Source organism: Cardiocondyla obscurior, linkage group LG04, assembly GCF_019399895.1.
Source record: "Cardiocondyla obscurior isolate alpha-2009 linkage group LG04, Cobs3.1, whole genome shotgun sequence".
NCBI classification, from domain to species: domain Eukaryota; kingdom Metazoa; phylum Arthropoda; class Insecta; order Hymenoptera; family Formicidae; genus Cardiocondyla; species Cardiocondyla obscurior.
The window spans coordinates 9,931,964-9,945,864 of NC_091867.1; the positions used below are offsets into that span (position 1 = coordinate 9,931,964).

Here is a 13,901-nt window from a genome sequence, read left to right on the forward strand (position 1 = left end):
CGATGCGTTCACGATAGAGTGAATCACAGAAAAGGCGCAGCGCTGAACGAAATATTGGTAATCAGATCGTATGAATTTAATCGAGAGGTTACATAATCGAAGATCGGGCGATGTCCGTTTTGCACAAGGTGTATCCGGGACCACTGCGTCATCGCGGAACGAAACACGTTTGCTCGACGGGTTCTTTATAATTTATTTATTGATAAGTAAAATTACATATATCCACAAACACAATACGTTCTTTTTCACGGGGTGTAATAATGCGTTAAAACTTGTGAGCGGCGAGGAGAAATACCTGCGAAGGAGAAAGAGGGACGAGGAGAGTTTGCTTCTTTTTTTTCTTTTTTTTTTTTATACTTTTTTTCTTTTCTTTCGACAAGTCTGCCTCCCTTGCACCTCTCGTGAACAACGGCGAACCGCGGCGTCTGTTCCGCCGAATGCAAAACGGTGGAAAGAGGAACAAAGGGGAAAATCCCCGAAAGGGCACCCCGCGAGACGGAAACGAAGCCTGGAATTTGCGGAATGCGTTTCAGAGTTCGACGTCGGGGGGAGAAATAAAGATGAATCCGCCAGCTTCGTTTCCACCGAGAGGTTCAGATATCCCTTGCTCTTGGATCCGATATTTCCAAGTAGATATTATAAAATTATATAGTTTAGTCTAAAAGTAACTATACTTTTCTAGCTTCTAATTTATAAACCGTAATTTTACATTTTTAACGATAAGCGTGAGCAGGCTTGATTACATTTATCGTTAAAAAGATATCATAAAATTATGGTCGAGGTCCGAAAGAATATGTATTTTTAATTTTTTAAGTGCCGTTTCCTTCGATCTTTTTTTTTCTCTTTTTTTTTGTTTTTTTTTTTTAAATTGCTGCGGAAATGAGCAAACGATACCGTGCATGTTAAATACGTGACGTACGGCACGTATGAATATTTATCACATGCGTGCATGTGCAAGACGTGAATCATAAAACCGCGCGTAAAAAAGTACGAAACTGTTTTCTTGTGCAAGCCAAGTTTTCCTCGGCGCGACAATACGACTGAAGTTCTAAGAATATGCTGAAGGTACTCTCACAGAACGATCGTTTGTAAGCTCAGCTGTGACATTGCTAGTTAACATGATTTAGTCTAATTAACGCAATTAAGCGCACTCGCTGCGGATTGCCATCGTTCACGGAAAGAGAAAGCGAAACCTTTCGCGCGCAACAATTGTTAGAGCTTTCGCAATTATTCGACACTACGATAAGAACGTAACGGAGACAATTAGATCCGAAGTATCTTTCCAGTCGCTTGCAAGTTCTCGCTTCTGATGTCACAATCCGACGTGTCGCGATAGGCATTTCAGAGCCTTAACATTTTATTTTTATTTTTCCTTCGTTTACTTTCTTCAATAATGAAAGCTGAACTGATTTCTTAATTGCGGAATTTCTAATCAGGCTGCTTATCGCGTCGCGCGAGGGTCAACGGACACGGGTGCTTTTCGGAATCGAAGATAACGTGTCCAGTGTTCGGACACGTAATCGCGCCGCTCGATAAACCATCTGAAGACAAGAGGATGACGCGAGGAGACAGCGAAAAAATTGTAAAAATAAAGTCCAGTTTTAATCTCATTATTATACTCTCTCTCTCCGTTTCTAGACTCGTTTAATCTCTGGACTACGGCTTTGAAGGACGTATATCTTCATTTTCTTTCTTCCTCTCCCCCACGTCTCACATGGCTTTTAAGCTAAGTTTCGGTTGCCTCGTTATAATATAATATACACACCGTGGCGTATATATCATATTAACACCTCTTTACAAAAATCAATTCTTAAACTTATGCGCGCGGAGTTGGCCCGATGCAAATTCACAGTATTTTGAAGCGCACGCACACACACACACACGCGCCGACCTTCCTTCTATCGCACTCTCTCCCTTCTCTCTCCCCTTCTATCTCTCTTTTTTTTTTCTCTTTTTTTTTCCGTCTACAATCGAATCACCGAGACGTGATATGCTCCGATTACTGGCTAATACTGATACCTCCCCGGCGCCTTCTACTAAAGATCACCGGGTGAGCGTTTGGACCGTTGCTGCCTGCGAATATAACGCGATCGCGCGCCTATCGCTCCGGGTAAAAATCGGCGAGTTGACCTGCAATGACTGCTAACAATTGTGTTTTAAATCTGGACTCGATCACGATAAAATTTAACGAACGATATATATATATATGTATATGTATTATATATATGTACGATCGCAAATCATTTTCAACGCGGGCCAGTCGCGACGATTGCAAACTATCTTTCTGCGAGAGCAGCTCTAGCTTCGTATGAGCCTTAGAAAAATAATAAGTCCCTCTGCGGCCGCATTGTAGTCTTCAGCATCTGTGAATCCGTATCAAGGTCGGATTTTTTTTTTTTTTTTTTTTTTTTCCGCGCGCGACGTTATTTTCATGATGTTTAACGACTATATATGCTATAGGTACATAATGCTTAATATGTATACATGTATATGCATGTGTATATATATCCATATACGTATGTATATATATATATCTCAATGTAATACCTCCGCACGTCGTCCACTCACACACCCACACACGCACACGAGCGCGCAAGCACACGCACACACACACACATATACATATATAATAGACATTTTATATCATTATTGTTAACGCATTGATGCTATCTGCTGTTATTCGTATAATCATAGTACATTTACTGGTATAATTGCTATCGTCTTACAATATATCTAAAATAATATTTTTAACATTCAGCGATGTGTTGTTTCATGCGTGTGTCTGTGTCCTGCGTCTTCGTTTGTTAAACTTCTTGCCGCCGATTAATGCACACCCTTGCTCACCGGAGTTGCGTGAAGACTAAACGATCGGTATGTGCGAGAGAAATTCGCGCTGGATTGAAAGGAAAGACAGCCGCTTCACGTGCGCTTAGGAAATACGGTAAATCTAAAAAGGGACAAATCGCCTTTCCCGGTTCTCCGTCGATGCACCCGATGCTCGCCGGTGATCGAAAAATCACGGTCTTGTTTTGGGCAAACCGGGCGCAACTGAAAGGACCACCTTAGTACTTAATTGGGAATGTATTTACTCATGCACGGACCGGGTCGAGCGATCCCAGGGAAACGAAAGGTCGAAATAACATAAGTTAGATGTCAAATTGATCAATTACGACGAAAAGCTGGCATATACTTGCCGTAATTTGGTCAATTCAATGTCAAATTTATGTTACATTGACTTTTCTTTCTCCTGGAGTAACTTCACGCAAGAGACAGAACGGTGACTCTTCCCCTTAAGGCTCCAAATTATCTCACCGCCTAGAAGCGAAACGTCACACGCCGGAAATTCTTGCCTTATCGTCAAATAAAGATATTTTCATGAAAAAAAAAAAAAGAAAAAAGAAAAAGAAACTTCAGACAGTTCCAGCACGCTTGCATACAACGGCAACTAACTCTCTCTTATAGCTTTATCAATAATCTCAGTTTCCGGTTAATTTACAAGCGTACCAAAGCGATCTAAATGGTTTTCAGCGTGTAGAATCTCGTCTCTGACGTTACAATTCGACATAACGCTATTTGGGAGCCTTAAATCGTCGTAAAGACCGTAACAATAATAATATTAATAATAATCGCGCGCCGCCGAAAGCTGCAAATCCGCCTCTTTCCAACACTGTCAGCCGCAATGATATACGTAAAGAAATACGCCGGTGATTGACCGACCCGAGCGTTTCGAGGTGCGTTAACGGTGCACCAACGATAGCGATGATTGTGTTTTTATCGATCGGCGACCTTCAAAACTTCCAGAGACATGTCGCGAATATATCCTAATCTTCCGCCCTAAGAACAAAACCTAATTTCACCTTTCCTTTTTTACATTGTGGGTTTATCTTTTTTTTTTTTACGTCGCGAACGTAAGCACTTGCGTCTATCTTTTCACCAGGGATATCTCAAGGTCTTTACAGTATGATTAGGTGCTATCGTTGACCACCGATGGCCGCAGGGACGGTAAACGGTTCTACGGGCCGCGTCTTCGCAGCCGGCGACAGGCGCGTCGCATCACCGAGATCTTCTTTGTACAAATAAAGTGCGACGGGAGCGCGGACATGGTGACACTCCGAGATAAACAAGAAAAGAACTGTGCTTCCCCACGCGACCCTGGCGCTAAAGTGCTGGCTACTACTTGTCTTTACCGTTTGACCATATACAAATATATAAGCATTAAACGTGTAATATATTATATCATCATCATCATCGTCGTCGTCGTATATAATTAATCCTAAGATAGTTATTGTATGAACGATCTTTTTTTTCCCATTTTTTTTTCTTTTTTTCTTTTTTTTTTAATCCCCCGAGAACGCAAAACGCGGAAATGAGAGAAAAAACGATTCCTTGATTGCCGCCCTTTCCCCTTTTTTTTTTTTTATATTTCCTTCTTAACCTGACAGTCGGAGGTACTAGTGCCACTCGAAAATAATCACCGGTTAAACTGTTCCTCTTGCTCGGCAGCGCCGGCATGACCTGTTCGACGCGTCGCGGACGCACCTCGGCGAGATCGGACGGGGCTGCCGAACATTTTCCATGCAAGCGTTCTCAGCACCTCGACAGAAGCGGGCTCCTCTCGCGTGGAATGATAAACAGGGCATATCTACGCTTTCCTCATCGTCATTAACTCGAGATACGTCAGTGATTTCTTAGCTCACCCTTAGGGTTTAACTTTATCATCTAGGTAGTAGACGTTTAAGTACTGAAAAACGGTCACCGAGAGAAACCAGGCAGTGGGAATCGAACGGAGACGGAGGGAATAAAACAGCTGCGCCACGAAGAGACAGAGGGGTGGAAACGTGCAACGATCAGGATGGATTGGCGCGGGTACGTTCTGATATTTTGAGAGTGCCGCCGATTGCTTCAGCACAGCGTTAATCGAAGTGTTTGTTTCTACGTGCCTCACAGTGACAAGCTACTACGATTGCTATCGCATCTTTTTTTTCATTTTTTTTCTTTTTCTTTTTCCTCGTGTTTAGTATTTAAGCTGCTTACGTTTTATTGCCATTGATTGCCTCCGAAAATATCAGAACCCAGGGTTACAGCAAAGAGCGCGGCGGCTCGCGCGTTCGCCGACGTTCGGCGTCGTTCCTCGCGAACGCGCTCCGACGTCGTATGGGTCGTTAATCGGGTCGCTTCCGACATTGGGTGCAACGTGTAGAGACGAAGGAACATCGAGGGTTTAACGTCTACAAACGGCGTTATCTACTTTTGCTGCGCGAGCGCTCCTTCCTGCGTTTTCCGTATCGACGATGTGCACGACAGCGTAACAAAAACGACGCGCGCGTGAGATACTTCCGAAGACAGCGTGTTCGTATGGCACATAGGTGTATGCTGGAGTTCTACGCCTTGTCTCCCGTAGAATCCGTCCCGTTTCCCCCATCCAGCGTGTCCGTGCTACAACTGTATTTTACATATATATTGTCAATTCGTTCACCGCGATGATCGACACGCGCGTCGCGTTATTATTATTATTATTTTCTCTCTCTTTTTTTTTTTTTCTTTTTTTCGGGAATTTGCGCACTTCTGGGATGCCCGGATCTTCGGAAGAATCTCGGGGGTTAGAGATATACATACTATTTATATATATATATATATATATCTTACTCTAACAAAATACTATGAGATTCTTGAAGAAAATACGCGAGAATGAGTACGCGGTTGCGACCAGCTTCAGAAATCAAAGTATCCGTGATGAGCCGCGAGGCATCGGCCAAATTATTCCTTCACCTCGAAGTATTTATATGTAGGATTCTCGTAACCGTTGATCTGCATGTTCGCGACGTGCCGTTCCTCGGGCGTGGCCGCCTGATCGACCTCAATGAAGCCCTGCGAGTAAAGGGAAAAAGTCTGTTGTCGCGTTACGTTATCAATTAAGCTACTGATTTTATTATTATAATCATTGTTTAGTCCACTAATAAACGTAAAGCGTTAATTAGCGTATTGTTAATACTTTTACTGTTATCTTTACATTTTTATTTGAAAAACAGTTCTCCTTTGAAGAAAATCTGTAAAATATCTTTTTAATAAAAGTTTTTAATTTTTTTTTAAACAAATATTTTAGTTTTTTTCTTTTCGATCTACTTCCCACATAAAGTATGATAAGATCGTTATAAAGTCAAGAAATATAATATAATTATTAATATAACAATGTACCTGGCTGTGAGGGCTTCTCGCGCTGCGTCTTTTGAACACTGCGACACCAACGACTGCAGCCGCCATGAGTGCTATACCAGCGAATGCGAGTGTGAAATAAACGGATCGACTCTCTCTATGATACGCCTCTCGCCTTACGGAATAACTCTGTGAAATTATTAAATTCAAAGATTATAAGGGAGAACATAAAAATATTTTCTCTCTCACTTTTTTTTATCGCAATATTAGAGAACCATGGTAATAAAATAATAAATAAGAAATAGCAGAATTAAGTACGATAGTTAAAATAAATTTTCTTACTGGCTCGGAATGAGAAACGTCATGAGTCATGCTGTGAGCTGCTCTGACAACTCCTTCATTGTGCATGGCGGCAACCGCTGCCGGTTGCTCTGGTTGTTGAGGAATGTCCTTAGTGTCGATTGCCGAATCGCTCTCCTCGTGTTGTTCCTGCTCCGTGCGCAGCTCGCCACGTTCTGCCTTGCGTTGTTCCTTGCGCGCTCGCTCAAGCTGCTTTTGATGTTCCTTTTCTGCAGGATCCAACGTTAAGACGAAGTTCAATGCTCGTTCGTGGAAATATTTTTCGAAAGTCCGCCGCAAGTGCTTCGAAAAATAAATACCTTGCTGTTTGCTGGCGACATCGGCCTGGTACTTGTCCAGAATGGCCGCCTCAGCTTCGCGCGTCATCGCCAGCAGCAGTCCCGGAGTTTCATCCTTACTCCTGAGGGCCAAAACGTAATCGTCCATGAGACGGCCGATCTTCGCGCTTAGGTCCGGATATCTGAACACAAGAAAAGAAAAAATGAGTCTCTAATCGTTTTGCTAGCTGTGGCCGTTAACCGCATCGTGTGCAACGTATCGCGAGGACCATGGCGTGTGTTCGGTACGTTAAAAGTAAGAGGGGAAACGTTTGAAAGATATTTTACCGTTCTAACATCAAGAGGCTCTGATTGGTGATCCTATCAATTTCCGCCAGATGCTCAAGAGTGGCCGGCTTCTCCCGCTGCGCCTGTTCCAAACTGCTGTCGAGAAGGTGCTTGTAATGGGCTATTGTGTGGTGCCTGTCCTTGTGAAGGGCTCGCAGTAGTTTTTGCAGGCATTTTTGAATTCGGTGCATCTAAAAAAAAAACGTGAACCGATCGTTAAGACAATGGGTAAAGATATACACACGTATAAGACACGAAAACTTACGTTCGGTGGCGTTTCGTCGAGTGCCGCTGTATAACATGACATAGCTTCCTCGTTTCTCTGCTTAACCGCCTCCTGCGAAGGAACGATTATTATTAGACTTAATTTATTTAGCGAAGAGATTATCATTAAAGAAAGTTTTTCACGTGCCTGCACTCTTTGCTGGTGCATCGCGCTTAATTGATGTTTCTCCGCCGCGCCGCTCTCCTCGAGCGCGGCGACCGTCTCCTGGAACCGCGCCGTCATCCAACGTTTGAAGGCGTCCGCGGCGACGGGATCGTGGGCCCTGATGTCCTGATATCTTTCCTCGAGATCACTCCAATCCTTCATCACCTGAAAGCGTTGTAGCACAAAGATTTCGACACCAAAGTCCCGCGGTGAAATTTTTTCTTTCCTCCCTCCCGAAAAGGTCCTGTTTCTCCGTTTTTTATTTTCTCAAATATAATATTTTAGACGTGTTACAAAACTGACCCTTATAAAAAGCTTTAAAATTGATACGTTAGATTCAGAAATATAGGCAAGAAAAAGTAGAGCGATCGGAATAGTCGATGCGATCAAGATTCGCGGTGCTTCGCCGAAATAAAAATTATAGCACCAGCCTCTCGTTGCGATTAACCGAACTTACTTTTGTAACTTTCTCCTTGTGCACCTCCTCAAGTCGCATCTGAGCCTGCTTGTAGCTTTGGTGCTCGGATCGCGGATCAAAGTGCGTCAGATAAGGATCGGGAGTGCTCTGCGGCTGAGAGGGCTGCTGCGTGCTCGTGCTAACCGGAAGTGGCATCGCCGTGGCGTCCTGCTTGGCCTTCTCCGTTGTTGAAACGGTCGTCGACGGCCGGCTAATTTTTATCAACAGACTCATAAGTATGTACGCCAAGGCGGACCTGGCGATCAAGCCAGCAGAAGCTTCAAATAAATTAATTGTTTTACTTTAACGAACAAAGAAACGGTTTAATGAACTAATTTAATTGCTCTTTAAATAAAATAACGCAAAGACGCCCGTGTCGTTTCAATTACCTAGTAGTCGTGTCGTAATCGTCGAGATCGTCGTACTCCTCCTCGCTTTCGTCCTCGTCAGGCTGATTGCTCAGCATGTCCTCGAGATCGCCGTCGGAGTTGTCCTCGTCCTCGGTGTCGCCGTCCAAGTCATCCTCGTCATCGATATCGTCCTCATCCTCGTCAAGATCGTCATCCATGCTCTTCGGTATGGGCAGATCGATCGGCTTCTTCACCTTCACGTTCTCTGCAAAGGTAATTCACGCATTATTCCTCGTAGCACTTGAGCTCGATGGTGATTCATCGTTACATAAGTGCGCGAAGCGTATAATGATGGCAAATTGGTTCTGAAAATAGATTCACCGGCGTGTCTGCGTCCAACGCGGAAACCTGCGTAAAAAGGAAGGAAACAGAAATAATTTAATTAGCGCCTCTTTCGCTGCCGCGGATCTAGCCACCTTTTGCCTGCAAAATCGGCCGTCGTTTCGAATGCTTTTTACGCGTCTTAAGTCGATCGCGATAACGGAAGTTAACACTGCTGCACCACTGCGTTCATTTTTGACTGATGCGTGTCTACTTTTTTTTTTCCCCCTGTTTCCTTCAACGTTAACGATTCGGCGGCACGTACACACGCGTATCGCGTACGTAACGCGGTAGGTGCAATTATTGGAATTCCTGTTTGCGCGCACATTCCAGTATATCGACTGCCATTGTTTGAATAGTAAATGGACGGGATTGGGCTAGCCACAGATAGCTCCGCGGAATTCTGGCCCATAATCTAAATCAATGCGCGCGCCAGTGATACACTGCCGGTGTCACCGATTCGCTTGATTATTTATTAATATCCGCGGGAAAGAACGGCGGCGCGACAACGTAATTGCGATTTCGTGGGCATGATTCGTGATGGAGACGCAATCTCGGTTCCTCCGAGGTAAACGGACACCGAGCTAAACAGCGAAACGTTGTCTAGGATGAATATTTATCCTGTAAAAGAAGTAATTAGTTGATTAATCAGGAAGAAGATGATAGAGATTTAATGAGCAAAAAGCAAGTTACGATATTTAGAAAAAAAAAAAAAAAAAAAGAAAAGAAAAGAAAAAGAAAAGAAAAAAAAAAAAAAAAAGAAAAAAAAAATCTCCCGACTACTTAATGCAGACATGCTCGAATCGTGATGTCAGAAGCGAGATATAATTTAGCGAAAGATCTTGCATGCCATTCTCAAGTCAATATCAAAAAGATATCTTCATAAAAAAAAAAGAAAAAAAAAAGATAATTTACCACGAGATATAATAAATTATGTTATGCGTCTATAAACGTTATCCGCACACGATCAAGAGACTAAGTTAGTTCTCGATACATTTTACAAGTGCGCGGAAGTAGTCTAAAGTGTGCTTCCACCCAGGTATCTTCTTATTCGATTTAATTCAATTTTATTTCACTCGCTCCCGACGTCACAATTGAACATGTCGCAATCGGCACTCGGGGGCTCTGAATCAGAATTAACACGGCCGAAGGGGGAGGAGAAAACTGCTACTCGCGAAATGTCCCGCTTTAACTACGCGAAGTGCATTTTGTTAATTCCCATCCCGATATTCCGCATCTTTTCAGCGAAGTAATTCTAATTCGGAGTTACCGGAGGGAGGCGGGACGCATCTTGGCTAACTAGATTCTCGAGAGACGTGTCGCGTTCGTTGAGAATAGGGCCGCTGATGAGACGACTCCTCGACTTCTGCTGCGGCAGACAAAAGCTTCACCTGACCATGTCTTCCTACGTCGTCCTTTTATCTGGGTCACGCGATAGATACACGATAACTGCACGCGTTGGCAGTTTCACCGGTGGGGATATATCTCGCGTCGCGATCGCTCGTCGCGGAATTATGGATTCCTCGCGAGAGATTTGTAGAAAGGGACAGCCGGCGGTTTACAATGCTTATCAGTGTCAATAACGAAAAGTAGCGAGACCGGGACACTCTGTGAATTCAGACGTCGCGCGCCTCTAAAATATTCGGGCTTCGAGTCGCGGATATTTTGCTCATCGTAATTCATCCACTCTGGCAAACAGATCCATTAATACCCGGGTCTAACAAATGAGATATCGATTGCCAGGTTTACGGAAATAACTCTAACCGGAAGCTCATGGGACGTCTGCCGAAGCGACGAGTCGTGTGTTTTGGGAAGGGTGGCAATCTCAGTTTCCAATTTCTCGTCTTTAACGATTTGACCTTATCGCAAGATTATCATCCCGATCTACCGTAAGCCGGTCTTCTCTTCACTTGAAGGCACGTACATGTTTCGCGAAAGTGGAATTTCAATTCGCCCAGGGTACAATCGATTAGCCGACCGATCGATTTTAAACTAGCGATCGCGTTTACGAACCCGGATGCTGATTATAGTTCCAGAACTACCGTCGCGCAGTCCATTTTTCATCTTCCGGGCGACGCGTCGTTCTCCCCCAAAGTTACATTACCTGTGTTGAAAATAATGGAGCCCGGGATACAAAGCGGGTGGTGCGTAACATAGGCACACAACCCAGGGGAAACATACATCCCTCGCGTGTGCGCTAATCAAGCCTATTATGTACGCGGTGTACAGGAAAAGAAAAGTTGCGCAGCGACGCCGAAAGCCACGGCGTGTTACGTTGCGCAGTCGTCGGGAACGTCGACGGCGAACGTTATTGATTGCACGAGGGAGAGAGAAGACAAGAGAGCTTGCGATGAGGACGAGAAAGAGAGATGTATATATAGAGAACGCGTAGAGAAAGAGAGAGCGAGAGAGAGAGAGAGAGAGAAAGACAGAACAAACGGGACAGAAAGAGAAAGATAGAGCTTGCGGAGGGTGGCACAAGCCATTCGGGGCGCTGAAACAAGAGGAAGGAGACGAGGCGAAGTAGGTGGCACCTCTCGCTTAATACACCCTCTTTGCACCCTTCTATAGTCATCCTTTCTTTCTCTCTCCCTTTACCTTTCTTTCTCTCTCTCTCTCTCTCTTTTTCTCTATTTTTCCCCTCTTTTCCTCTTTGTTCCTTGCTACAGTCGATTGGAAACGAACAGCGTGAACGCTGGATATTTCCGCTATGCAATAAATACGCGGCGAATTCGTCGTAAATATTCATGCCTCGCCGTCTTTTCTCTCCCGATATGCTTTTTGATAGACACGCGTTCCATTAATCGTTCCGCTGTACAAAATAAAAGAAAAAAAAAGTGACAAAGAGCGAAGAAATAATAGTGGGCGCCGGTATCAAAACGAAAAATCGAGTAACAGGGGATCGTACGAAAGCTTGCGAGCTTGCAAATGTAAAGGAGGGTGTGCGCTGGATGCAATAATACTTAGGAAAGCAAACAATGAGGGCGAGTGCCGTGATTAGGGGATCTCCGACGGGGTCGCTTTTAACTTTCCGTTACTTCTTTGGTGTAACGAGCTAACTGAACAATTAATTAACAATTAATTAACAATTAATAAATAATCAATTAACAACAAATAAAATAATTAATTAATAATTAATTAGAGCGATACAGTACGACGATCTTATTTCAAGGAAATGCCGTTGCCATGAATTCCTTCGGAAACGCGCACTCGGACTTCCATTTCCTTTTTCGTAACGTTCAATATTTATTTTTTTTTTTTCCTTTTTTAATTAAAAATTACCATTTTATCTGCAGGCTTCGGGTGAAAGAATCGCTCTGAAATGCAGTTTAATTTCATTACGTCGAAAGGCGAGCGTGTACCCAACAAAAGACGGGGCCCGGCAGTCGCGTGTTAAATCACGAAATAAGATCGTCACAAGTATTTCCACTTTACGGTAAAATGACCTCGCGCCAAGAAGACACCCGAGCTCGCTCGCGTCGTCTGGGAAGGATGTCACGGTATGGAGATGCGGACGCAGCGAAACGTTCGCGCCGATAGAATATGCATGAAGATGAACGCCGTGTGCCGGCGCGGTTTCTCGCGAATACGAAAATACGGCGACGGGTTTCTCTTTCCCGTGCTCGCTCTGCGCCCGTCGCCTCCGTCCCGGCTCTCCTTCCCTCGTTTCGCGAGGGTACAGCGTTGAGATTCGCGGCGTCTTCTCGCGGCGCGATGCTCGCCGCGTGAAATGAGAACACGAATGAATGGTGATAAGGCTGAGCGTACGTACGTTACGTACCTTTCAGGTGTTTCGGGCAGCATACAAATTCGACGCCGGAGAAGAGAGATATCCCGCACGGCAGCAGCATCGCGAAGCTACGCAGATTCATGTTCCGCTCCCGGCAAGTCTCCGCCGCCGTGGCGTTCCATCTGAAAATGCGAATCCACTTGATGCAGGGCGGGCGACGTTTGCTCGAGAGACTTCGCTCTCGATTCGCCGCGCGATAAACGGTCTCTGACAACGACATTCGCGCGCCGCGAGAGAGAGAACTGCGTCGCGTTTATCTCGCTTATCGGTACGAAATAGGCGCGCAAATAACGGGGGCGACTAGATTACGTCACTCATTAGCGAAGTAATTAAATGCGGCCCCGTAATTGTGCGACAAGGCAGCGGGTAAATGTAATAAAATGAGCGAGAGGCGGTAATAAGTTCGCGACGTAAATAGTGAACAAATAGTACGAGCCGGTAGGAATTAATTCGATTAGCGGATCAAACACGCCGGGGGTTCTCTCTCGGTGCGGACCTTGCGGGGGGAAAAAAAAAAACGTAGGGCGCCGCGCCCGCTCGAGCTCTATCTTTTGCGAATCGCTCGATTACTTTGACGAAACGCGATATTGTAAATAATACATCCGAGTTGACTCGAGAATTAATTCCGTTTGGCGCGGATACACGTGCGCTCGTTACCTGTGAGACTCCCAGCATTTTGTTTGATTATGAAGATGATCAAAGAGACAGCCCTCTGGCACGAGAAGTGCGTCGCTCTGGAATGGCCCCTCTGAAAGTAGAAAACGGCACAATATTACGGTGGCTCGAACTCACCGTGAAGGCTCGATTAAACCGGCAAAGATCGCGGGTCGCTACACCGAATAGGAAATTAGTTCTCGGACTGAAGCTTAGAGATACTTAAATCAGCGCAATTATTGTTTCATACACGAGCGGGGAGCGTGTAATCTTCTAAGAGTTTTGGACCCTTATGGATCATTTTATTTCAATTATTTTCCGCGCGGCGTTTAATAATTTTTATTCGCTATTTCTGTTCAGCGACATAATTCTTTTCTTTTTTTCTCTCTTTCTTTATCTCTCGTTCACTCGCTGCAGAAAGAACCGTCTATGAATTATATTGCGACGAATTATATTGTCAGCCAAAGCACGAATCTTCGCCGATAACTATTTATACACCTGCGCGCATATATCGAGATGTATGAAAGGTCTGAAATCAATAGCGAACTCGCGTATAAGAGATTTGTAGAACTTCATACGTGCTCATCTAAAATAAAATCTCATGCGATCGATACTTTAATTTCATATTATTGCATTTCTAGATTCGTCATATTGAGCTTTTCGTATTCCGTTCGTTCAGGAATTATTATCTGCAGTTTCAGCCGGCAGATCCTCCAACTCG

General features: G+C 44.4%; 1 protein-coding gene across 3 annotated transcripts in view; it reads right to left on the minus strand.

Moving 5' to 3' along the window:
- Window positions 1-181: 181 nt before the first annotated feature.
- Appl (amyloid-beta-like protein) overlaps window positions 182-13,901 on the minus strand; it is a 38,847-nt gene continuing 25,127 nt past the window's right edge. The window contains exons 5-15 of one of the 3 annotated variants that reach the window (XM_070655219.1): window positions 13,184-13,274; window positions 12,518-12,648; window positions 8,395-8,620; window positions 8,006-8,216; window positions 7,531-7,713; window positions 7,384-7,455; window positions 7,119-7,309; window positions 6,813-6,913; window positions 6,496-6,722; window positions 6,196-6,342; window positions 182-5,868 (exon numbers count right to left, since the gene is read on the minus strand). In XM_070655219.1, the coding sequence (XP_070511320.1) occupies window positions 5,758-5,868; window positions 6,196-6,342; window positions 6,496-6,722; window positions 6,813-6,913; window positions 7,119-7,309; window positions 7,384-7,455; window positions 7,531-7,713; window positions 8,006-8,216; window positions 8,395-8,620; window positions 12,518-12,648; window positions 13,184-13,274 (1,691 nt within the window). In that variant the 3' untranslated portion in view covers window positions 182-5,757. Of the gene's footprint in view, window positions 5,869-6,195; window positions 6,343-6,495; window positions 6,723-6,812; window positions 6,974-7,118; window positions 7,310-7,383; window positions 7,456-7,530; window positions 7,714-8,005; window positions 8,217-8,394; window positions 8,621-12,517; window positions 12,649-13,183; window positions 13,275-13,901 lie in introns of all 3 variants that reach the window. The other 2 variants (XM_070655218.1, XM_070655217.1) reach the window with 2 other exon arrangements.